Genomic DNA, 26667 nt, shown 5'->3' on the forward strand with positions numbered 1-26667 from the left:
GAGGTAGGGATGGGAGTAAAACCCAGGACTCCACGGAAATGTCTTCCCTTAAGAAGAGCTTCTCAGACCCCCTGATCGCAGCTGGTACTCACTCGCCAGTCACACACAGTCCCCTGGCCATTGTCCTACTGGCAGGGACCAAGCAGGAGCTCCACGTTGCTAGGACAGGCTGGCATCTGCCCAGGCCCACAGACGCTGCCACCACGCCCCACCCTGGGTCCTGCCCACTGCAGCCATTTCTAGAATCAGAAAAAAGATGGGTTTCTGGCCAGTTTTTTCACTCATTTGCTCTGAGAAGTTAGGGAAGCCAGTTAGTCTCTTGAGCTTCTCATTGTTTAATTATAAAATTGGGAAAACAGCCCCTGTCGCTCTGACCTTGTCCTGCTGGCTTGTGATAAAGACAAAATGGGATCATTCATTCATACATTCAACAAGTATTTCGCTCCTCACCACAGCCTTGTGAGATGGCCAGGGCAGACATTATTATACCCTGATTTGGTAAAGAGGAAACAGATCCTGAGACAGTAATTTGTTCAAGGTCACAAAGCCATTAAGGCATGAAAGGCAGTCCTTCAGCTCCAGATCCTGCATCTTTTCTGCGATGACAAGGCCAGGCTTATACACACTAGATTGTAACAGCACAACAATAACCAACATTTTTTAGTGTGTCTATGTGCCAGGCAATGTTCTACTGGTTTAGAAATATTAGCTCATTTAACCCTAAAGGTAACTCTGTGTGAGCTGGTACAAGTATTATCCCCTTTTACAGATAGGAAAACTGAGGACAAGGTCATGTAGATACTAAGGAGCAAAACCCAGATTCAAATATAGGTAGTCCACCATGACACCTAACCATGGTCCACACCGGTGGTCTCCTACCAAAGACAGTGTGTAGGCATCAAATGGAGAGTGCAGAAGCTGAGTGGTGTGGGGTTAGAGACAGAGAGCCCACATCGGCTGGGTGGGTCAGGGTGGGCTTTGAGCCGCTTCTTGAAGGGTCATTTAGAAGGGAACAGTGAGGACAGTGGCAGGCATGAGAGAAGCAAGAAAGGTGTGAAGCAAGCTTGGAGCACAGCAACACTGAAGAGGAGGCCAGAAGAAGAAGCCAAGAAGGATGGTCAGGGCAGGAGGAAGGCAGGAGGGCAAGCCACTGAAGATGCCAAGAGGACTGTTCTGAGGAGGGAGGCACCAATGGGATCCAAGGCCACCAAGGGGTCAGGTCAGGTACATGTTGGGTTTTTCACTGGAGAACTGAGCAAGCAGGGGTTCCACAGCTCAGTGGGGGCTGGGATCTGACTGTGTGAAGCTGGGGAATGACTGGAAGGTGAAGACAAAGAATCCACTTGGCTTGATTCCTGAAAATTCCCGACAAACAAACCAGACCCAGGACAAATGGCTAGAGCCATTAAATCACTACGATCCATATGAAAAGAGCTCGGTCACAGCTACTGTCAAGAAGCTGAGTCCTTATGAATAGTGAGAACCAACTCCAAGCCCAAGGAATTTGGCAGCCACTTTGACAAAAGTTTATCTGCCAAAGAGAACAGCTGAAGTCACCTTAACGTGAGTCACTGAATTACTAAAGCAAGCATCGCTTTCACAAAGGGACAGGAAAAGCAACAAGTAGGCCATATTCATTCCACAAATATTTACTGAGCACCTTTCATGACTTAGGCTCTGAGAAGGTACCCAGAAAATGTTACAAAGAGGAGTATAATGTAACTCCAGGGTTGGACAAATAGACCAATGGAACAGAATAGAGAACCCAGAAATAGCTTCACTTTCATATATAATCTGTATGACAGAGGTAGCATTCTCAGTGGGAGAAAGGATGAACTACTCGTTAAGTGGACCTGGGATAATTGGTTATCCATATGAAAAAAGATGAAGTTGTATCCCTACCTCACACCACACACAAAATCAATTCCAGGTGAATTGAAGACTTAAATGTGAAAGGCCACATTTAGAAACATTTAAAAGAAAGTCTTATAACTGCAGATAGGAAAGGATTTCTTTAAAAAATTATGCAAGTTGCTAATTATAAATGAAAAGGATGATAAATTCAGCTATAGTAAAATTTAAAACTTTTGTTCATCAAAAGTACTATAAGGCAAATAAAAAGACCTGGCACAAACTGGGAGAAGATATTTGCAATACATAAACTGACAAAGTTCTTATCTAGAATTATATAAAGAACTCTTATAATGAATTAGAAAAAAAGAAAAACCAATAGAAAAATGAGCAAAAGTCATGAATGGTACCTCACAGAAGAGGAGACACGAATGACCAATAAACATATAAAAGGATACACAGCTTTTATCAGGAAAATGTAAAGTAAAAGCATGATGAGATACCAGTTTGCCCACTGGTTTGGCAAAAATTAAAGTCAGATGATGATGTGTTGATAAAGACATAGAGCAACAGGAACACGTATTCACTGCTGGTAGAAACCTAATGGTACTGCCGTTTTGGAAAATAACTTGACATTTTCAAAGGAAATTAAATATGTACATGCCTTACAAACCAGTAGATCCACTCTTAGCTATGTGCCCTAAGACTCTAACACAACCAGGAACTATGACTAAGAATGTTTGTAAGGGGCTTCCCTGGTGGCGCAGTGGTTGAGAGTCCGCCTGCCGATGCAGGGGACACGGGTTCGTGCCCCGGTCCGGGAAGATCCCACATGCCACGGAGCGGCTGGGCCCATGAGCCATGGCTGCTGAGCCTGCACGTCCGGAGCCTGTGCTCCGCAATGGGAGAGGCCACAACAGTGAGAGGCCCGCATACCGGAAAAAAAAAAAAAAAAAAAAAAGAGTGTTTGTAGTAGTATTGCTCATTAGAGGAAAAACCTAGAAACCACCCAAATGTCCATCAATAGGTGAATGAATAAATAATGGTATGTTCATATAATGAAGCACAGTACAGGAATGAGAATACACTGTAGTCACATATATCAACATATATGTCGAGTAGAAAAAAGCAATTCAGAGAAGAGTTCATTGTATTAGTTATCTACAGCTGTGTAACAAATTGCCCTGTAATTTAGCAGCTTAAAACAACAAACATCTGCTATCTCACAGTTGCTATGCATCAGGAATTCAGGGGCAGCTTAAATGGGTACCTCTGGCTCAAGAGGTCTCATGAGATTGTAGTTCAGGCCTGTGGTCTCACCTTAAGGCTTGACTTAAGGGGTTTCTGCTCCCAAGTTCACTCACCACTTGGGTGGCTTCTCCCAAGGGAGAGCAATTCAAAAGAGAACAAGGTAGAGATCTCCCAGACAGAAGCCACAGTCTTCCTATAACCCGACCTTAGAAGTGATAGCCATATTCTGCCATATTCTATTCCTTAGAAACAAGTTACTAGGTCCAGCCCACACTTAAAAGGAGGGGATTGCAAAAGTGTGTGAATACCCCAGGAGGAGGGAGTATACCGGGGGTCATTTTAGAGGCTGCCTATCACACTCTTATGGTGCGATTTCATTTTTATAAAATTCAGAAATAGGCAAAACTAAATTATATATTGTTTAGGTAGGTATACATAGCTAGGTAGAAGCACTGTGAGGAGTTTGAGATTAACATATACACACTTCTATATAAAAAATAGATAACCAACAAAGACCTACTGTATAGTGCAGGGAAGTCTATTCAATATTTTGTAATAACCTGTAAGGGAAAAGAATCTGAAAATAAATAAATAAATATATATATATATATATATATATATATATATATATATATATATATATATATAACTGAATCACTTTGCTGTAAACCTGAAACTAACACAACATTGTAAATCAACTATACTTCCATTAAATTAAAGAATTAAAAAATTTTTTAAAAGAGAAGCACTGTGAAGAAAAACAAGAACACAAACATGAAATTCAGGATGTTGAGGATCTCTGGGGGGACGTGGGAGGCTGAGGATGGAGAAAATGCACAAGTATTGTCAACAGGACAGTGAGTTCAGGAGTGCTTACTCTTATGCTTTGTAACTTAATTTTATGTGATATATATTTGTGGTCTTTTTCTCTTTGGTTTAGTTTTGTGTTTGATATTACGGAAGTTATACCTGCATACATTTAGAGTCAATTGTTCTGTGGCATTTGCTGTCCTCCACCAGTTTTTCCCATTTATGCCTCCCCACGGGTAGCACTTTTACCTCCTTTTGCTAATTAATTTTAACCTTTTCCTCCATGTCTCTTCATAACACACTGTATTGCTGCTTTTCGGTGCTTTGGTTTCGGCATCATCTATCCCCTTCCCACAGCGGAAGATGAGGATTTGGTTCCTTTTCCTCCCCTCCAACTCTTCCTGTCCCCCCATCCTCCTTTCATCATTATATCACGTTTTTGGTTAGATCAGTAGTCGGTGTTTACATTGCTCAGCCAACACTAATTTGACTCTATTCAGAGCTGAGCCTTGTAGTGAAGGATGATAGCTTTTCCTTCCCTGCATAACTTTTTGTTTCTCCTGGTTAATTACCATGTTTGTTCATTTGCTTAGTTTGCTGTGTATTTATCACTAACTCAATTCTAGACGCTGACAGTTGTCTAAATTTCTTCTCAGGATGTTTAGGCACTGCAGGTTTTCTACCAATTTCATCTTCTTGGAGAAATACCTTCCAGAGCTGCCTGACCTGCTCCAGTCTGGACGGGTTGCCCTCCACGCCTGGTGTGTGGCCGTCACCCAAGGACCTCCTGGTGCCATCACCCCGGGCCTCTCTCCTCTGTGGATCCCCAGTTTCCTCCATCTCAGGGCTTCCTCCTTCTGGGTTTACTACTTTGCTCTGGTGACGCGCACCCTCCTGTAGCTTCATGAGAAAGGGTGCAAAGGAGGCGAATCTTTGAGAGCCTTGGCTAGTTTGGAATTCTGATTTGGAGATAATTTTCCTTCAGAATTTTGAAGCCTTTATTCCATGGCCTTCTAGCTTCCAGTGTTGCTGTGAAAAAGTCCAGAGTCACTCTGACTGTTGATTCTTGTGTCTGACCTCTCTCTGTCTCCCTGGAAGCTCCATAGCATCTTCTCTTTTCCCCCTGGTGGTCTAAAATTTCACAATAATGTGCCTTGCTGTGAGTCTATTTCCATCCACTGTGCTGGGAACAGTGGGCCCTTAATCTAGAAACGTGTGTCCTTCCGCTCTGGGAAATTTTTTAATGATGTCTTTAATGATTACTTCTTTCCTTCTTTTCCTTTTTTCTCCTCCTCCTTCTTTTTTTCCAGTTCTCTCTTTCTGAGACTCTCGGTATTTGAATTGGTAGATTGCTTCACTATTTTTCTCCTATTTTCATCTCTTTCACTGTCTTTTGGGAAACTTCCTCAATTTATTTTCCAGCCCTGTGGGAGGACTTTGTTGGTATAGCATGCCATTCTTGTCTCATGGGTCCAATATCTTGTTTTATCTCTCTTAAGATGTTAACTACAGGATTTGTTTCAAGAGTTCTTCTCTGTTAATGGTCAGTATTTGATCCAGAGTCTTTTTTCTTTGTTTGTTTAATCGACTGATTTGGTCTGTGTCTTTAATATTTGAGACTTTCCTCAGATGTCTGGGGATTCCTGGCTGTCTGCTTATTTTTAAAAGCAGGAAACTAAAACTGTTAGTTGTAGAGGGATGTGAAGAGAGAGCAAAAGTAACACGTGTGTTTCATCTACCATCTTTACCCAATTGTACAATCTTCCATATCTATCATTTATTTCATAATATTAAAAAGTGAAAAAAACCATAGTCCACCCATGCTAATGATAAATTAATAACTATAATAACCCTTAAAAAATACCTACAACCTTTTCCTCCTTAGCCTTTAAGGAAAAACATGGGACTCTTTTCTCCAAAAAATTCTCTATTGCAAAAAATATCATGAGATTAATATGTGAGTTTGTGACAAGTGTAAACCACTCTAAAATTGTGAATAGATTTGGAACCAATTTTTCCCTCCTCTCCACTCCCACGGTCCTGAATCACCAGCCCTGCTCTCTCACTTATCACTTCCTGCTTGGTGAGTTGCACGTGTGTCTTATCTCCATGACGATGCTCCAAGCCGCGGGAGAGCAGGGTGCCTGTCCGACTCACCTCCAGCTCTTCAGTAGCCCCTGTCAGAGGGGAGATCATCAAAGTCTGACAAACGATGAATGGATAGCATCCTCAAGATCTGCTTCTCCTCTCCTCAGCACATATAGTTAGCACCAAGGGATTTTAAATGGTGAATGAAAAAGAAGCCCACAGGAACATAAAGAGAATTTAGAGAAAAATGAAGCAGTAAATCAAACCTCAACTTTAAAAAGAGAGACACATTACTGGTTGCTTTTATTTAATTCCACTTTGAGTTCTGATCTCTTTACCTCGGAATCCACCCACATATGAATAGGACGGGCCACGGTCCTGAGGGCAGCCAAGCAGCTCAGGAACTCTAGTTTAAGCAAAGAAAGGAGGACTTTAGAGACCCACGTGCACAGCAAAGCCAATAAGTCGACAGAAGATAGGCTGCGAATTAAGTCCAAACCCCGTAGTTCAGCATTCAAGTCTCTCCATTGCTTCTCCTCGGGTACCTGCAAACTTTCTAGAGGTTCTCGCTGTCTGGGACCTGTCTTCTTTAATCAGTCTTACGTGTAGCTGCTAGAAGAATCATTCTCAGATACCAATAGTCTCGTGTCGCTACTTTGTCCAAGAACTTACAGTAGATTCCTTTCATCCCTTCATCAGATAGTTTTCCAGCCTCAATGCCAAGACATCTTTATCCTCAATCCCCTTTATCTTCATCCCCCCCATTTCATCTTCATTCCCCCCTCCATCATCATCCCTCCCTCCATCACCACCCCTCCCTCCATCTTCACCCCTCCCTCCATCTTCATCCCTCCCTCCATCTTCACCCCTCCCTCCATCATCATCCCTCCCTCCATCTTCACCCCTCCCTCCATCTTCATCCCTCCCTCCATCTTCATCCCTCCCTCCATCTTCATTCCCCCCTCCATCATCATCCCTCCCTCCATCTTCACCCCTCCCTCCATCTTCATCCTTCCCTCCATCACCATCCCTCCCTCCATCTTCATCCCTCCCTCCATCTTCATCCCTCCCTCCATCTTCTTCCCTCCCTGCTGGGACCCTCTACCCACTGCACCTGTAGATCCCTGCCACTGTATTTTTCTATAGATTGTTTCTCAGACTGATAACACGTACCAATCTCAGCAGTAGTGGTAATTGCTGACACTTGGTGTGCACTTACTCTGGGCCGAGCACTGTGCTAATATTGCTGGTGAATTATTTTCCTTACTCCTGCCATCAGCAGATAAAGAAACTGGGTCACAGAGAGGTTAAGTCATTTGCCCACAGCCGTGGAGCTACTTAAGGTGGAGCTGGGGCTCGAAGCCAGGGAAACTGAGCCCGAGACCACGGGCTCGCCTCCTCTCTACCCACTGCCTCAACCTCACTGTCATCAGACCTGACCCAAGACCCCTTCCAGGAGATGACGACCCCGGCTGTCCTCTATGCACGTGTTTGCTTGTTGCTGGCTTGTGGCATGGAGCCATCTCTAAGTCTTGCCCCGTCTGTGTCCCCACACTCAACCTGTCACTGAGTCTCGCTGCTTCACAGACTCCAAAGTCCATCCCTCCAGGGAAGGAATCCCCGCCACTAACCTCAGCACAGGCCCTTAGAGCCAGGGTCACCACCATTCTTCCTGGCCAAAGAGCAGCAGGCTGTGAGTGGAGGGGACCACATCAGCCCAAGGGCCTTGCAGAGACCCAGGGCTGTGGGGAATGGGATGGGGAGCGTGGCTGCCCATCCAAGGCCATGTCAGACCTGGGATGGGGCTGGTGTCCCGGGGCAGGGCAGGGCACACTCCCTCTTGGGGATCAGACCTGGGCACCAACAGCCTGTGCTACTCCAGCGTGACCAGATGAGCAGACACACTGCAGCCCTGGGGACATGAGGCCAACTGGAAGGAGCAGGCAGCCAGGATGCCATCTGGGTAGCCACAGAGTATCACTGGGGAACAAGCAAAGCAGGTAGGGGAGGGCAGGTAAGACAACTTAACCAGCAGAGCTTTGGGGAGGGATGTCTGCTTTTCAGATGTCACCCCTAGAGTTCTGGGCATGCATGCCCTTGTGCAGACAGCTGTGAAAGGCTAAAGCCACCCTCCTCTAGTTGCTGGTAGAGGATTCAGGCTGGGGCTGGACGGCCCACCAACGATGTGCTTACCGGGATCTGCTCGGGCCAGGCTCAGGTGGGCCATGAAGGTTGCTGCCTGCACCTCCCTCCTGGCTTTGCGCATTTGCTTCCCACCTGGCTACCCCACCCCTGTGCTGCATCTTTTTTAATCAGTCTACTTACCACCTACAGACCAGTCTTCCCAGTGGGCCATGTCATCTTGTCATTCATCTGCTGAAGAACCAAGAATCATTTCCAAGGCCTCTAAGAACAGATCCAAACCTCTTATCCTGGAATTCAAGGCCTTCCAAAATCAGACCCTTGGTCTCCATAGCTACCTCATCACTTGCTACTGGAGCCCAGGTGCCCTCCTGTTGCTAACACTTCCTCATCATTCCCCAAGGCACACAGCAGTCGCTTCCATCTCCCTGATGCTGAAGGAATAGCGAAAAGGGCATGGGCTTTGCTTTGGTTACTTCCTGTGTGTTTTCAGGCAAGTCACTCAATGCCTCTGTGCTTCCAGTTGCCTACCTGCAAAAACACTTGACAGGATGTTGTGAGAATCTGAGCGTTTGTACACAGAGTGCTAGCTAGCCACAGGGTAGTTTGCATCGTGTGGCTCCTTCTAATACAGTGTGAGCCAATAAACGGTATCCGTCAGAGTGCCCTTGGTGTTCCCCACTTACGTGCCCTCCACCTCCTTTCTGATTAGCAGACTTCTGCCTCCTTTTACGCTCATCTCCAGATGCACCTGTATCTGCAGCCTTGCCAGCACACCTGACCTGGGGCGGGGGGTAAGGGTAAGAAAAGCAACATTTGTCAATTGCCCACTGGGTGCCAGACCCTGTTGGTGGGGGTGTGGGGCTCAGGGAGAGCACTGACGGTAGCAGCTAATACTTTCTGGGGGCCTCCTTGTACCAGACCCCATCCCAAGCACGTCATGTAAGCCTTGCTGGTAACTCATTTCTGTAGATTAAGGTTCCTAAATGGCTTTCTGCTCTATCCAACCAGGATGGTTTGGTCTCCCTGGCCCCATCTCACCTTTCCCATCCAGTGGCCTCCAAGAGGCTGATGGGAAGAGTTTATCAAGGAGTGATATCCCTGTCATTCAGGTTCATCCTGTTAGAGAACATTCTGAGAAAGGACCCACCTTCATCTGCCCTGCCACCCCAGGTGCAGCCAGGCCCACCTGCTGCACTCAGGTTGGGCCCTGGCTTTTCATAAGAGCATTTCCTCTGCCTGGAACTCCCTTCCCCCGGCCGGCCTGGAAAACTCAAGCCTCTGACTAATCCTCCTGCATTTGAGTCGAGGTCATTGCCCTTTCCCTCCCGTCCTCCAGGTGCCTCGTCCACTCACTTACTGACGCTTTCACAAATGTCTGCATCCTTGATGGACCCTTGCCCTGGGCTGAGAACCCTAAGGCAGGGGCTGTATCCTGTTCATCTTTCTATCGCAGTGCCTGGCACAGAGCCTGGCCCACAGCGGGCCTTGGTGTTTGGGGATGAAGGGAGGGAGGAAAAGGATGGGGTGGAATGGGTATCCGGCAGAGGGAATGGTGGTGATACGTTTCCAGCTGCTTACTCCCAGGGCAGGACAGCCACGAGCCTCCATCCAGCTCAGAAGAGGAGGCCATGGCTCCGTGGAGACTCCAGAGCCTCCCCCTGGAAACAGCTCCAAGAGAGCCCCGGCTACCGCAGCCTCCCTCCAGACACCTGGGAGGTGCCAGTCTTTGGGCTCCATCAGCCTTCTTAGGGGAAATTGCTAAATGCGTTTGGTGATTTTTTTTTGACATTTTCCTTGTTCAGGAGCTCGTGATTTCAGATTAATCACATCCACATACATTTAGACTGTCAGCTTGGAAGGGAAAATCTAAATTTTGTTACTGCATGATTTCATCCAAAGGTATTTTACTGAAAGGACGTCTGTGATATGGTGCAAATCATGACGAAACATGTTACTGCTGGGACCAAGCTCGTGGTGGGGGGTTGGGGGGATGGACGGAGAACTGTAGGCAGGACCTGGGTGGGCAGAGCTGCGGCAGCTTCAGTCTCCTGAAGAGATCCGTGTGCCACCATCGCTGCTGTCTCCATCTCAGCAAAATGTCACATTTCCTCCTCTGTCCAGGTTTGCCCAGAGCCTTTACTCCCGGGAATGGCAGTTCCACTAACTAACTCCTGTCTTCCCCCCCGGCAGGTACCATGACCAGCAGGACGTAACTAGTAACTTTCTGGGTGCCATGTGGCTCATCTCTATCACATTCCTTTCCATTGGTTATGGGGATATGGTGCCCCACACATACTGTGGGAAAGGTGTCTGTCTTCTCACGGGCATCATGGTGAGTACCTGCCTCGGCCAGTTACCCTTCCCCACCCACCGAATGCTGCTAGGAGTAGCGCCTTTATGGTGGGCGCAGGGGGCCCTCCTCATCCGGGCATGGGGCCAGCTGCTAGTTAACAGGCCAGCGTGTGTGTCCCTGCACGTAGAAAGGCGGATGTGAAATCTGCGTGGCTTCTCACTGTTTCATTTCCTTGTCTAAGATAGGACCATGTCCCGGTTCCTGACAGCTAATGGCCTCTTCCTAGCCCCCCAGAAATGGGCCGAGAGAAGCTGGCCGTGGGTCTTACCCTCTGCTCCCATCCACCAGCCCCGGTGAGCATCAGGGCTTAAGTTCATTGTCCTCTTTCCTGTCGCCTGGGCCCCGCAGACCTTGGTACCACATCTGATAGAGTATAGCTAGAGCTCACTGAGCCGGCCATGAGAGACCCGTGTCCTAGACTGGGTTGGCCACTGGTTCGGTCTTGGTTTGATGACATGGCCCTGGGCCAACTCTTGGCCTCTGCATCCAAATGTTGAGGTGCCAGATTCCGAGTGCCAGTTCCCTCCCAGAGTTGGCACCCAGCTAGCCTGTGACTGCATCCCCATCTCTCCCCAGGTGTCCAGCAGCTGTGCTGCCTACTTTCAAGGTGTATATTCCTCCCGCCCATCACCCTGCCATCCCCCACCCCTGCACACACTCGTGCCCATCACATGGCCACACAGTACGGAGTTTGGGAGAGATGTGGGTAGGGAGTTGGACCCCAGAGTCTGAGTCCCTGTTGCTCGCTGCAGCGCTGGACCCCTCCTGCTCACCAGCCCCACAGCCGCAGGCCTCTGACCCCATGACCTCACTGTGGACTCCAGGCAGGGCACTTAGCCTGCTGGACCTCAGCATGCTCGAGTACAAAGTGCGGATGGGAGGCCTGCTCTACCCTCCTCCCTGGCTGGTGATGGGGATAAACTGCAATGCTTTGTGTTAACGCACTCCATCAGCAACAAGGAGCTGCGCCGCCTTCAGTGCTGGCGAGCCCTCGGCGTCCCTGCCGCCGCTACTCCTTCACTGGCCGGGGGTGAGGGCTCGTCTCCTTGCTGTGCTTTCTGGCCAGGACAGGCAGCCCTGCTCTTTGACCTCCTTCCCAGAACCCCAGAGTCCAGAATAAACACACCGGGTCCTCCTTTCAGAAGAGGAAGCCGAGGCTCAGAGAAGGAGCGGGCAGCTAAGCCTGGGTGTCGTGGGGGTGAGGGTGGACAGGAGGCCTGTCACTTGGTCCTAGGTCTCCGCGGCTGGTTACGGCAGCCCTCCCCAGGGGGCCCTCTCTGCGCCCCCCATCATCAAAATCCTTCCAGGGCTCCCTCAGATTTCAGTCACCACCCCCACTTCTCCAGGAGGACACAAAAGACCCTCCTTCTGAAAGGGAAGTGACTCCTTTCTGCAGTGGGAAGGGGGTTAAGCCCTCACCAGCCTGGTGGCCTCCTGGGACTGATCTCGCTGACAAGGCAGCTCAGAGCAGCAGAGGCCATAGGGTCAGAGGCCTGGGGCCGTGGGGCTGGTGAGCAGGAGGGGTCCAGCGCTGCCATGTCACGACTGGACACCGTCTTCTCCCCTTTCGACTGAAATCCAGAGCCGGTGCATATTGGCAGGTCCTGGGCAGCAGTTAATGAGAAAAGGCTTAGCGCCGGGGTTGGGGTAAATCACGGGTAAGTGTAAGGCCTCAGAACAAATACCTCCCATCGGTTAGTAGGAGTCTATCTGGCACAGCTCCAGCTGTCACCAGGAAACCAAGGAATGATTCTTCCTTCCAGAAGGGAATGAAATGCCGCCCGAAGGCCAAAGCTGTCCTGTCTCAGAGCCGCTCGTGGGGCGCAAGCTTTGTGCCTCGGCACCAGCTCTCAGCCAGGCCCGCACGGAGCCGGGCTGCCACTAGGTGGATGGCCCTGCGTGGAGCCTCCGTTATTTTTAAATACCAGCCATTCGCCCTCTCAGCACGGAGCTGTGCCCCATCCAAGAAGCGGCCCCATAGCCACCGTTTCCCTGGGTCCTTCACTCCTGCATCTCCGGGCTTCTGCGCTGGCGCGGCTGGGGGGGGTGGTGGGCAGGACCCCTGGGCCCCTCCCTGCCTTCTCCTGGGGTGTGGTCTTCAGCACCGCTGGGGCTGTAGCAGCTCCTTGGAAAGGAGTGTTTGTTTCTTGTGGAGAGAGGTGTGATCAAAGTGGAAAGAACAAACAAGTGAGGAGGAACCGATACCCACCCCCCATATTAAAAATACAGCACATGCCTTTTGCCTTCTCCTTTCGCACAAACCCTGCTGCGTAAATATACACCTATCTATGACAGGGACGGGGAGCTCCCCTCCTCTCATTGTCAGTGTGTTTACCCAAATTAAAATCAGCTGCCTCCCTCTGGGGTCTGACAGTGAGGAACCCTGGTGGCATTTTTACTAACAAATGTGACTTTTCCAGCTGAGTCACTCCTTTCCAGGGTTTCGCATGGCTGAGAATCCCTTCCTCCCCTCTCCCAGACTCCCGACACTTTGTACATCTCCTGATTATTATTGCAAGTGCCTTTACTAAAGGTAGGGCTTCCTGTTTGGTTACCATGGACACCAGGCAGGCCAAGGCAAGGCCTGCTCGGGAAGGGAAAGGAAGAATTTGTGTGTGCGGGCTGTAAATAGTCTTAATCATTGTTTTCTCTTGGCAATCCCAGTAACGGTGTAATTATCAACCATTAAGCAGGGTATATAATTGTCTGAACAACTTGACGTTGTTGGCACAGACCTGGTGTGTTTGAGAGATTTCACCCACAAAAGCAGGTATCTCAAAGTGCATCATCTTTCCATAAAGAATTTTATGATGACAGTTACAAGGCAGAGAGAAAACTGGCAATATTTAGTATCCAGAATGGGCCTTTGAAGGCTTTTTGGTTCTGCAGGCATCTGGAAGACTTTTGGGGCCCCAAGACTCCTTGGTAGGAATCCCATTTCAATATAGCCAGTTTCTGAAGCTGGACTCACTCTGTGGACCCTTCATGAGTTGGGGACAAATAGACAAAAGCTTCCAGGATATCTGTGGGAGTCACTGAGCTTTTCCCCGAGGCTTCATGAGAGAGGCTTCTTTGAACTGCAAAAGGAAAGGGATGATGAAGTAAAAGGTAGCACGAATTGAGTCATTTGGGGAGGAGGGAAAAAGAGGGCTCAGTAAGACATCTGCTTAATGTCCGTTTTAGAGGATGAGCTTCTCCCTGAAACACCTTGGTTTCAAACCAATTGATGTTATTTTAGTTGTTACATGGTATCTGTTGCAGAAACAGAATCCAACTGTAAATCCTCCAGGCTTCCCTCCTCCATTTGTCACTTTCATTTATGTTTTATTTTATTTTATTTTTTGCTTCTTTAGTTAAGTACACCTCATACTTTTCCCCTTGGGATACTTGTTTTTTGAGACTCTAAGGTTTTCCAGCTGGAAAATGTCTCTTGGAAACAAGGAGTAGGAGGACCAGAGTGGAGGAGACTGGGTCTCTGATTTGGGTCCAGACCTATGGATGAGTTAGGCATGCTGACCGCAGGCCAGCCGCTCCTCTCTGTGTTCACTCCTGTACTCTGCTCACCACGTACCTTGGCAAGTACGACCTCATTAGAGGTGAACCCTCTCCCCTCCCACAGCCCTCCCATGGAAATAGTGTTGGACAGAGAAGACCCAGGGAATTCAGCTGGTGTCAAAAAGGATTCAGGACTTGGCACCTCTGAAGGCAAAAGTCTGAGTCATGGATTTGCTGCACAGTCTGACCCCATGGAAGTCATCCCAGCAGCTGCTTACCCTCTTCTGTCCCACTCCGATCTCTCCTCACATGGCCCCCCTGCCCACCAACCATTTTTGAGATTCCACACGAGGACAGCTAGGACAGCAGGAGCTCTCACACACCCAGATCAGCCAAGCCCTTGGCAATTTGTCTCTTAAAACCAACCCGCATCCCTGCCGTATCACATAAGCATTCCCAAACTGCTAACAGGGCCCTGTCAGGCTGATAAACTCATCTAAGTAAAAAGGCCCAAAAGGAACACAGGTGATCATTATCCCACATGAAAGGTGAATACAGCAGGAGGGAGGGGGAATCCCATAGTGCTTCCTTTATTTCCTCTAAAGAGCCAAAGTTGACCATCAGCTTCTGACTCAAGTCTTAGGCTCCTTGTCCTTCCTGCCTTCCACTCAATTCCCATCAGCCCATCCTTTTTTCCTATTTGTCTGCTTCTTCCTTTCCACTTCCCCTGTCTGTCCCATGCTGTTGAGGAGGCAGCACAACTTGTTCCCTCTCTCAGTCTCTGCTCCAGCTCTATATCTCTCTGCATCTCCCCTCTCTCCTTCCCTTCCCTTCCCTTCCCTCCCCTCCCCCACTCTTCTCTCTTTCTCTCTCTCTCTCTCTCTCTCTCACACACACACACACACACACACACACACACACACACACTGGAGAGGATCAGTTTGTATTTCAGCACCCTGAACACCACTTTCTGAAGGTTGCTGACGTCTGACCCCATCTTTACAAGGTTGCCTCTTAATGGGAATGACCAGATTAGGCTTCATTATTGGCTACTTCCCTAATTCAGCCAGATGATGGATTTTCTAAAAGAAAAGTTGAAAGTATCCACTGTTATCTATTCAAGTTAGAATTAGGGGCTAAGAACCAAGCATCCTTCAGAGAAATATCCATAGGAGAGCCTTGACATCTTCAAGTTGAAAGAAACCGGGAAATGTCATCCAGCCCAGCCTCCTACCTCCGTGCAGAAATGAATCTTAATCATATAAGATAGACACTTCCTTAGTTAGAACACTCTAGCTTCTCATTAGAACCCTTCTGCATTCAGCAGCCTAGGTTGTGAGCCCTAGCGAGAACCATGGAGCAATCCAGCTAGACCCTGGAACTTCGGGATTGTGGATGGTTGATTGTTTTAATGAAACCTCCAACGTGGCGTGGTGAGCAGGGAGACTCCTTCAGGCTAATTCTGCCCCCAGCTTTCAGGAGTGATTTAAGCAGAGTTTCCCTGCACTCAGGGAAATGAGGAAGCCTGGAGCCTGGGAAGAACCCTCTCCATCTGACGTTCCGTTTTTAACACGGCGATATATCCCTTTTTTGGGCATTCAGCCCAAAGTTCTTTTGTAGCTCCATACAAAAGAGAGGGATTATATACTCGGTCTGCTTGAGGGGAAATGGAGCACACATCTTCCCTCTAGAACAGCTTCTTTTTAAGCTATTTTTTGCTTTTAGAGGCCTGGCTCAATTGATGACACCTGCAGACCAGGCTGTCCAAGGGCCCATACATATCCTTTGAAAACTGGGCACAGAGTCTCCTGCAAGTCACAGATGCCAAGAAAACAGGGCCGTCCCTGAACAAGAAAGGAAAATGAGGTCAGAAGAGGAAAGTTCACACAGGCTCCTTTCTTTTCAGTTTGTTGTGCTAGAAATGGGTGGCTGACCAAGTGTACCTAGAAACATGAGATTGTTTTCATGGGAACCCTTGTAAAAAGCTAGGGGAAAGCGTTGCCAACTTCACCCGTGCCAAAACCTTGCACCGACCAACCTTTGCCAACCTGTGGCAAAGGAAAGAGATTATGAAGGAGAGAGTAGGGGATTGATCTACCATGTGCATTCCGCCCAACTCTGGTACGGATTATAGTACCTTTGAAAACAGTCTTTAAGGTTCCCTATGTATTCCGTTAAACTGAGTGAGCCGCAAATGTTGTTGGTGGATTCCTTCAATCCTAGGACCTCAATTGCTAAACTGAGCTCTGTGGCAACTATGATTACTGTTTGGCATCTAGAGGATCAGACTGCTGACTTTTCTGAGCTTATTGTCGCTTTCCATGAGTGGAGGTCAGGATGGTGCAGGGCCCCACGTGCAGAAAGAGGGTGATGGTCACCGAGGGGCGTGTGCTCTCTTCCAAGAACCAGGCAAGGGCGGGGCTGTCATCTGCTGCCTGCAGGAGAAGCAGGGCAGGGGCAGTTCTGTCTCGATTCCCACCCCCCACCCCGACCAGGCCAAGATGCACAGCAAAGAGGACTTGAAAGTCCTTTGGAAGAATGTTGGGATGAGCCCATTTCTGCTCATTTCTCAGACACTCAAGCATGCGCCCAGAGGATTAGGAGAGAGGACGTGAGTCCTGAGGAAGCGGCCTCTTTAACTCACTCTCCCTGGGCTTCCCCGGAGTGGACCTTCCAGAGCACAATAAGAATTCTGCTCTGGAGAATACTGACGCCTTCTGCGGGTTCCCTTAAAATCCTGATTTGAGGCAGGTGTGTTGTTATCATCTTTGAAATCTCTGAAAGATGGTGAATTCATGAGCCTCCTGGTGAAAGCAAGAAGGAACTGAATTTCTTGTGCTGAGTCCTAGGCTAGACCTCCAGTGAAAAGACCCAACTGGGAGCAAGCTCAGTCACTGGGTGCACAGACTCATGCCAACCAGTGTAGCCCTGGGAAGCAGTCTTGGCGGGGTGATGCTTTGCCTCTTCCTTAGATTATTTTCAGGAAAACTCTCCACCACCAACAGGTGATCCATCCATACTGCACGGCTTTCTTTCCTCCTGGCCCCCTGCTCTGGAGCTGGCAGTGGGGCTGGGTTACGCGTGAGGGAGGGGGAGCGTGTGTGGATTTTCTGTCCTCCCTGCACACCCTGGCAGATGACCAAGTGATCGTTCGGTGTTTTAAATTCCCCCGAGCCTCAGCCCCATCCAGTATCCTGCTCCATGAAGAAGTGGCCAGCTTTACGAAGGCTCAGTCTCCCAGAGGTCAGCTCTGCAGCTAAGCCAGGAGCACCGCAGACCCCTTCATGGGTGCGGGAATCAGGGCCCTGATGGGTTTTGTGGCTTGGCCTTGTCCAGCCAGAATTCAAGTCCCCACTCCACTCCTGGAGACCCCATCGTGGGCCCGGGGCACGTGGAGTCTTCCGCCTCAGCCCTGCCTCTTAATGATGTGCTCTCTCCTCTGGTCCTTTTGCTGTCCCCTCACAGGGTGCGGGCTGTACTGCCCTGGTGGTGGCCGTGGTGGCCCGAAAGCTGGAACTCACCAAAGCAGAGAAGCACGTTCACAACTTCATGATGGACACTCAGCTCACCAAACGGGTAAAACGCCACTGTCCACATCTTAACGGGGGCCTTAAGACCAACATGGGAGCCAGTCAGAAAGTAGCCACAGTGGGTTAGGGCCACACCCTTCAGTGGAGGGTTGAGGGAGCCCCAGACACATGCAAACAGCCAGCGCAAAATGGGCACGATGTCCCAACGCTGAAGGCTCCTGTCTTCTCTTAAATCACTGTGCATGGCTCAGGCAACCAAATCATTTTCCTGATAATTAAATCTATAGCATACAATGATGTAACCCGCCCCCCTTGCCTAATGGTACAGAGTAGATCACCCAGCATGAGGTGTTTTTGCCTATGCTTAAATGTTTTCATGATTCTCCTTAGGAAGGGCAGTAGAAAGTCTTAAAAACGATATTGGGAATGTATTTAAATCCAGCCCTTTAAAAAAAATCATTACAGACAATCACTCCTAAATAACGTTCATCAAAATGTCATCACCCAATTTTCCCCCTTTTGGGTTTTCCAAATAACGTTTCTCCCTTGTAACGTCATGAAAGTGGGTAAGGAGGGTGAAAAACTGAATATAAGCGGGAATGGGGAGATCATTTAGCTGCTAAAAGTCTGACACCCCACTGAATTGTCAGAGAAGAAAAGGCCCATTTAGAAGAGACAGAAACGAGCCTTCCAGGATAACAGCAGGCCAAATGAGCATGGCAGAAGCTGTTTATTTAATGACAGCTTTTATGGAAAATTCTTTAGAGCTGCAGGCTGAACGAAGGTCAGTAGTATGATTTCCTGCAAAACTCTCCTCTTTCCGAAATGAGAGCGAAGCAAGACCCTGTGCTGGGGTCTTGGCCGCTCTGACAAGTTTCTCATTTAGGATTAAAGTGGGTTAGGAGACCCACGAGCAACGAGATTTTGATTGGGGTTTTTGAAAGCTGGAGAAAATATTCAGTGATGGATGTTGCAGCACAGTAAAAATGTGTTCTAAATAGAGACAAAGGCAGGAAGGGAGAACAAAAAGAGAGGGAGAGTGACAAAGGGTGAGCGTGCTCACTCGGAGGGAGGCGTGGGGGAATGGGAAGTTGCCAAGGCCTCTCCAGTTTCTCAGCAGAATTATTTATGGTGTTTGATTGTTTGGTCTTTGATTACATGTACTGGATTCTTTAAAGAGCCTCCACAGATGTTAAAAAGAAGGGGTACAGGCAAATAGTCTAATGTCGCTGCCATACAGATGGTTGTATATGGTACATCCTGGCGCTGAGGTGTCCGTGGTACAAGCAAAAACATGATTTGTATCATCAAGATGGCAGGATTGAGGGCCATACCCGTGGGTAGGCCAGCCGGGTTCCACCCAGAGCCCTGTAACCTAGCTGCTTTCCTTCAACCCCCTAGTAAGCGTGCAGAAGTCATGCTAAGTATTGAGCAAATTACCGAAGTTGCCTCTATTCTCCTGGAACAATTCAGTGCAGGAGTCAGAGGCAAGGGAGTCTAGCCTCCAAAACCTTCTCAGAAGCTGTTTCTTAGAGCAGAGACGTTAACAGCCTCTCTGTTTATTCTATTTGCTTTTTGAAACCAAGGATATACTGTGTATATCATGTTATTCCTTTGTCCTCTCCATTTTTCACTCTGTGAATCAGACATTAGAGGAAAATAAAGCCGAGGAAAGCCAACTCCCTCACGTGACAGGAAAATAAACAACTTTTCTGCAATATAATTGTACGAGGAGATGAAATTGTGGTCGCTAATTTCAAGCTTTCAAAAATAATTCTCTAAAATCCTCCTCAAGTCCGCTTACTTTTTGAAAAGTGGGACCGAAAATAAAATCAACAAATATTTATTGCCCATCTATGAGTACAAGGCATCTTTTTATCGAATAACATCTCACTTTTCTGAGAACACTTAAATCTGTTGAAATGTCCCTTTAATATCTAATATCTTTTCCCAGAGAAACAAACAACATGAAAGGAGTGGCTCTCACAGAGAGAGGATTCTCAAAGCTGGCAAGACTCTTTTACCTAACCTTGATTGAAAGGAAACTGGCTGTGAGCTTGGCCTGCTCTGGCTTCAGCTCCCCTTGACCTGGTCTCAGAGAAGCCCACCTTTCTTCCCCTGGCAACACCTCATCCATCCTCTGTCCTCTCCAAGTGGCCCACTGTGTCCAGCAGGAGTGGCTCATGGGTCAAACAGAACTCACAGTGAATTCTCAGTGAATTCGCAGAGAAAGATCCGATCTTTGGAGGAGCTGATTGGGACATAATTGCAAACCTCTCAAGAGAGGACAATTAATAGATTTAACAGAGAAAAGCCATCTCTTACAATACATGCAATCTTAATTCTTCAAACCTCTAAGCAAAAAAAACAAAAAAGAGGAATTGTAACCTATTAATCATAAAAATACTCAGATTGTTCTAGTCTTTATTTACTCTGCCTGTCTTGCTGTAAAGGCTTCAGCCCAGACTTTACCACTAGAGTCACACTGTTTTTATTCATTTATTTGCCAGGGAGGCGGGGGCAGGTGCGGCGGTGGTCTGATGGCACGGGGTCGGAACTCAGTTTCTGGTTTTCCTGATTCCCGTGGCTTTTCTTCTCTCACTTGTATGACCTGTCAACTCTGGTGGCAACGTCATTTCTGTATTTAATGCAATCAGATCTTCCCACACTGACTTTGCAGTGTTACTGCCATTGTTAATCTAGAATTATAATTTATTGCTAACCTCTGGGCTACTAGGTAATATATATGTAAATGACACACAGAGAGACTATGAAAAAGATACTAGGTCCCCACCTTTTCTCCCACTCAATGCTACACATCCCCCTGTCGCTGTTTTAGGTAACGAAACACATCCCTCACAGCTGGATGGCACTCCCTGTGTTCTGGGGACACCAAGATGAGTAAGAGATGGTACCTGCCCTCATACTTACTGCCTGTCCTCAAAGAGCACCTCCCCTTTCTAAAGAGCAAGGTAGCTGCCCATGGACACACTTGACTTCAGAGGCACCACGGACAGGAGACGTTCTGTTTGCCACGCCTCCTCTCCACATCAAACCTGCAGACACCTCTGTGGTGTGTGCCACTGGCTGAGGATTTTGTCTCCTTATCCTTGCCACGATGGGTTCCTGCCTCAAATACTTCATCCAAGTACAATTTCCCCATGAAATCAATGAGTAACACCAAAACCACACCCATATCTTCCCTACACTAGTGCCTTCTCCTGCCTTCCCTGTTAATGACATCATCGTTCTTCCAGTCTCCAGGCCTGAAAGCTTAGCAGCATCTCTGACTCCTCTCTGCCCTGGTCCCCACAGGGGTCCGAGCAGCTTTGGAGTCTGATTCCACCTGGCCACACCAGCCTCTCCAGGTCCTCTGCCCACCATACCCAAAGCCACCATCTCAGTCTTGTACCATCTCAGTTGCTTGCTACCTTCTCATCTCACCTGGTCCTCCCTTACTCAAGCCATCCTGTTCTTTGCTTCCTCGTGACTCTCCTTAGACTCTGAGACTTAGCTCTGAACATATCACCAACCTGCTCAAAAACCTTTAATAACCCCCCAGAACCTACTGATCCACTGATAAAAAAGACTTTATTTTTTTAAATAGGGGCTAATTTTTTAAAATTTTATTTATTTATTTTTTGAATGCGTTGGGTCTTCGTTGCTGAGCACAGGCTTTCTCTAGTTGCGGCGAGCGGGGACTACTCTTCATTGCAGTGTGCAGGCTTCTCATTGCGGTGGCTTCTCTTGCAGCGGAGCACGGGCTCTAGGTGCCCAGGCTTCAGTAGTTGTGGCACATAGGATCAGTAGTTGTGGCTTGCGGGCTCTAGAGCACAGGCTCGGTAGTTGCGGCGCCCGGGCTTAGTTGCTCTGCGGCACGTGGGATCTTCCCGGGCCAGGGCTCGAACCTGTGTTCCCTGCATTGGCAGGCGGATTCTTAACCATTGCACCACCAGGGAAGTCCCGAAAACTTTTCTTTAATTATGACGCATGTGTCAAAGTTTTATCACAATCCTGCTGGAGGGAAAAAAATGTTTTTTTTTTTCCAGCAGTCTAATTCAAAGGTTTACTCATAGCAGGGGTCTTTTATAGGAAAAGACAATGGTAGTCATTGTTGTACAGGGTACAGAAAGCCTGGCTAAAGGACACAGACTCCTGACTGACAGCTGGTAGGGCCCATGAGTGGATTCCCAGAACAGGTCTTAGTCTTTTAAAAATTTATCAGATAATCAGTTGAGCAGTTATCAGGAATGCTAATTCTCCCCAGAAGGGGATTATAAATTATATCACCCACTAAAGTTCTGTCCCAGACAGACTGGGTACAGTTTTTCTTTAACAATAGTCATACGAACATTGAGCTTTTGAGCTGGAAGCGTTCTTAGGGATGAGCCTCTCAGGCCCAGAGATGGGCAAGTGTGGGCCCCCAGCCATATGCAGTGAGCTGGGTCCCAGCCAGGGCTGCCATTTGTTCTCAGGCTGGCAGGCAGCTCTCCAGCCATAACCCAATGGGTTTCCCAGAACAGCCAGTTCCTTGGAACTCAGAATGGTGGTTAGGGTCCCAGGTCTGCTGGAAAGAAAAGCCAGTTTACCTCCGAACTAGCTGAGCATCACATTAATAGCATTATGGAATTAGCCGTGGTTCATTACTGTGCTGCTATGGGGAAAGACTACAAACTCCAACTTTGAACCACAGAAATACATCCCTCCGCGCTCCTGCCAGCCACAGGGGTGGAGCCCCCGTTTCTAAGTGTTGGGTGAGGGCTTCTGGGTAAGGTGGGCAGAGAAGCCTGAGAAGGGAGTGTGGAATAGGATGGGGGAGGAAGAAGAGAGGGTATGAGGGGGGAGATGAAAGAGATGGCAGCGGCAGGAAGCCAGCAGGAAGTGTGTGTGGGTGAGCGTGAGGGAAGTGAGGGGCTGGCGGATGGAGAAGAGGGGACCCCCACCGGTTATAATGGACACCTTCAGTCAGGTGTCTGAAGACAGGCCTGACCTGAGGGCTCTCAGATTGCGATTTTATCATCCCTTTAGATTTATTCATCTAAATTCAACCCCTGGAACTTCTTGAAGTTGTCTAAGTTACACACACTTGCCAGGGCTGATCGGCCCTCCTCTCCAACTTCCCTCTCCCTGGGAGGGAGTCCTGGCAGCATGGAGGGCATGCTATTTCTTTCCAGGGGCCCCATCAGTAGGGCTCCTGGAATGTCTCTCCCAGGGCTCCCTGTGGCTGTCGGGAGCATGGGGGCAGGTGAAGAAGGGTGCCCCTCGTCTGCCACATGTTCCTCCTGCACCAGCCTCCACGAAGTCTGGAGAGGCAGGTTACCCTGGCAGAGAGGCAGTCAGAGCAAGTCGTTGACATGGATAATACGGCCAAGAGCTCAAGGAACAGACATATGTGTCCTGTTTTATGTTTTCTTTCGCTGGAGGTGGGGGAAGAAGCTGACATTTGTTGGGGGAAGGAACATCAGTAAAACTACTGTGTACTGAGGCGCGGTGCAGCCAGGCTCTGTGCTAAGTGTTTCATTGAATCAACACCACAATCCCATTTCACAGATTGGGACCCTACTGTGTTTTCTCTGAAGCACTTATTGCCTGACACTATATTACACAGGGCATGCTGTCCCCATAGGATTAGAAGCTCCTTGAGGGCAGAAATGTTATTGGTGGGTGCATCCCAGTATTCTTACTTCCTAAACAGTATCTGCCCCATTGTAAGGGCTCAGTAAATGTTTGGGGAAGGAATGAATATGAAAATTGAGTCCCAGAGAGGTTCCGCAATGGTCCAAGGCAGAGATGATCGTTCATCCCCTTGTGAGGTTTTTCTGAGGGCTAGTGGAACGATGTAAACAGAAAGTGTTTAGCATGGAGCCTGGCACATAGTAAGCACTCTGTGAATGTTAGCTGTCAGTATTGTATGCAAGATCTTAGTTGGATGACTTTCTTGCCCGGGCTCATGAATCTTAGAGCCCTCCCTGAAGGACATAGGTCACGGAGCCAATTCTCTGGCCACCGTCAGAGTACAAGCATACAATTCTTGGGAGAGAATGAATGGGCCCAAAGAAAACAATTAGCTCGTATGCTTATGGGTTTGGGGGACGAAACAGCCAGTCTTCCATGCACAAACGGCCCTCTTCTAACCGTCCCTGAGCCCGTCGGATCATGGCCAACCTTACCCAGTCCTTCCCAGTTCCCTGACCCACTCACTCCCACCCTCACCCTCAAGAGCATCTTTTGGCCCTGGTGCCCCGCCCACTAGGAGAGGTCAGTGGGTACCCAAGTCCCCATCAGGGAGTGGTGCTTGGAAGCCCTATGGAAGCTCAGTGAATCCCAGGAGGGGCACACAGCCTCAACTGCCTCCCACCCCGGCGATGCTCAAAGCAATCAGCCAGGTGAATTGGAGGGAGAACCTGGTCACAAGAGCGGTCACTGTCGACGTGGGAAAGCACGAGGCAGTTAAAAGCCTGTTTCTTTTTCTCTTGTGTGTATTGATCTGCTCAGCTTTGTGCCAGGTTGTTTGCTGGCGATTAATTCAGAGTCAGCACCAAGGCTTGCATTTAACATCGCTTTCCTGAATACGCAGGGGCCTCCCGTTCAAAGCCATAAAGAGGCCGTGACTGCTTCGCTCAACTACCCAGGCTGTGCTGTGATTTAATACCTTATATTTGGGGTAAAGTTAAGTGCGGGACCTGGACTCCCTGTTCTGTCATATTGCTAAGTGAGGGCCATGATGATTAAAAACAAATCTAATGTCCTTTCCAGTTCCTTGATCCTGGAAAACAGGAAATAGTGTTGTTTGTGTAGAGATGACATGTAGTCAGTCAGGTCTTTCTTCAGACCACATGAAAACCGTATGCTCTTTTTGGACCTGGCTCTTGTTTTGACTTTGCCGTCAGCTAGCTGTGGGATTCTGGCCCTCACATTCTATCTCTGAAGCTGTCATTTCCTCATATTTTCAATGGGGGGTTGGGCCAGATGATGATAACTAACTAGTATCTTTATGGTACTTTATAGTTTCTATAACACTTAAATCCACATTGACTCAGTTTGCCGTTTATAACTTTACGGTCTTGGTCTCTGTCTCAGTTTCTTCGTCTGTAAAATGGGGATAATATTAGTACCTTCCTGAGAGGGTTGTTGTGGAGGTTAAATGAGTTTACAGATAGGTAAAGCGGCACCTGGTAGATGTCCACTCTTAGCCTCAGCACCATCAGCACCATGGTTATTGCCTCATTTGGGCCTCAGAACAGCCCTTAAGGTAAGGATTTACTTTTCCCTTCTTATAGATAGTTAAGCACTTACTCCTAAACTGGCAGAGGAAGGATTCACCTGCAGCCTCTCCAATTTCAAATGTTTGTTCCACACCAACACAGAGACAGTTGTCAAAGGCTCATCAGCGCTGACACTCCATGGCTCTGTCAGTGTTCCAAAGACAAGACCCGTGTAACTGGGGCTCTGCCGACCATCAGACATGCTGGGCAGGTTTTTCCCTCCTGTTTCTTCTGTGAGGCTTTCCTTGGAGGCTAAGCACCTAGGGAAACTGAAAAAACCATCTGTCAAGTTGCCCTCTCCCCACAGAAGGGCAGCAGGAGTAGGCACTCCACAGAGAGAGAGCCTTCCCTTCTATGCTGCCTCTTTTGCCAGGAGGCTGATGTCCACTCCAGCCCCTGGACAGGACCCCGGTGACCACACCCTCCTCTACCTCCCCCCTCCTCACCTGGACACTTACCATTTCCAGCTTCTCACCACCACCTGCTTCTTCTCACCACCACCTGCTTCCTTTCAGGCAAGAAAGTACCAAAGGTGGACAATTAAGTCATTTAAAACCATCTTCACGGTAGATTTTTACTGAACAAAAAGGCAGTATTTATGTCACTTAGACATTTCTGAGAAGACCTAGCTGTTCTTTTAGAATATCACTCCAGCGCCAATGAAAAATATAATCCAGCCTTAGTAATAAATTTTTAAAACATACACACAGAAGTTATCAGCCTGCAAAACAATGTTTCCCAGGCCTTCCCACACGTCTCAGTATTTTAACAACGTCCCATCTGTTGATGTCAGTCTGAAGAAGCAGGCCTGTACTCTCCAATTTTATTAAAATCCTTTCTGGCTAGTAACCTGATTTCTACTAGGCTGGCCTACTTACTTCCAGGCCCTGGGCCTGTGGGCCTGTGCCAGTTTGCATGGCTGACAGAAATGGGAACAGTTAATCAAAAATCTGTTTCGCTTGTGCTTAATAAGAAATGTTTCCTCTTGCTCTTGTTACTAATTGCTGAAGATGTCTGTGTTTGGATTAAAACTTTGTCCCCTGCCATCTGGATGCCATTGATATGTCTCAGCTCTGTCGTGAGCCAGGTGAGATCAGTGGTTTCCATGTCAACAGATGACAGCGTCATATGTTGAAATGTGTGATTGCAGTGCAGTGAAAGAGCCAGCCTTGGGAGAGAGGCAGCTCTGGTTTCACACCAAAATATCTTCACTGATTTTCAGACACTGTTTGGAAGTGATTTCAGTTTTATGCCAATTACATTTACATGTAAAATTGCAGTGTAAATGTTTTTTGCCATTTGGGAAAGGAAACAATGGACTTGTTAATACCTAGAGTTCTATTCGGTGGGAAAGACATTTCCTCAGAGAGGCCTTGTAAAATCTCCAGCTGAAGTGAAAGAAGTCAGACAGAGAAAGACAAATACTGTAGATCACTTATATGTGGAATCTAAAAAATACAACAAACTAGTAAATATAACCAAAAAGAAGTAGACTCACAGGTAAAGAGAACAAATTAGTGGTTACCAGTGGGGAGCAGGGAGGGACAACATAGGGGTTGGGGGAGTGGGAGAAACAAACCACTGGGTGTAAGATAGGCTCAAGGATGTAGAGGACAACACGGGGAATATAGCCAATATTTTGTAATAACTGTAAATGGAAAGTAACCTTTAAAAATGGTATACAAATTTTAAATAAATAAATAAAATCTCTAGCTGATAGGAAATCTGTTTACTCTGTGAACCCCAGAAATGTACCATGTACACTAAATAGAAGTCCCACGTAGAGCATGGAAGTCTGCATCCACGGGCAGCAGTGGTACGTATTTATCTATTCAAAGTGTGCCCCAGGCCTCCAGGTCTTGGTAATGTAGCCTATCTA

The 26667-nt window shown here is 48.0% G+C and overlaps 1 protein-coding gene across 3 annotated transcripts in view; it reads left to right on the forward strand.

Moving 5' to 3' along the window:
* The window catches only part of KCNN3 (potassium calcium-activated channel subfamily N member 3), a 180283-nt gene that overhangs the window by 138532 nt on the left and 15084 nt on the right, over positions 1-26667 (forward strand). For all 3 annotated transcript variants that reach the window (XM_030842261.2, XM_030842262.2, XM_060298745.1), the window contains exons 4-5: positions 10336-10477; positions 17459-17569. In XM_030842261.2, the coding sequence (XP_030698121.1) occupies positions 10336-10477; positions 17459-17569 (253 nt within the window). The remainder of the gene's footprint in view (positions 1-10335; positions 10478-17458; positions 17570-26667) is intronic.

Source organism: Globicephala melas, chromosome 1, assembly GCF_963455315.2.
Source record: "Globicephala melas chromosome 1, mGloMel1.2, whole genome shotgun sequence".
NCBI classification, from domain to species: domain Eukaryota; kingdom Metazoa; phylum Chordata; class Mammalia; order Artiodactyla; family Delphinidae; genus Globicephala; species Globicephala melas.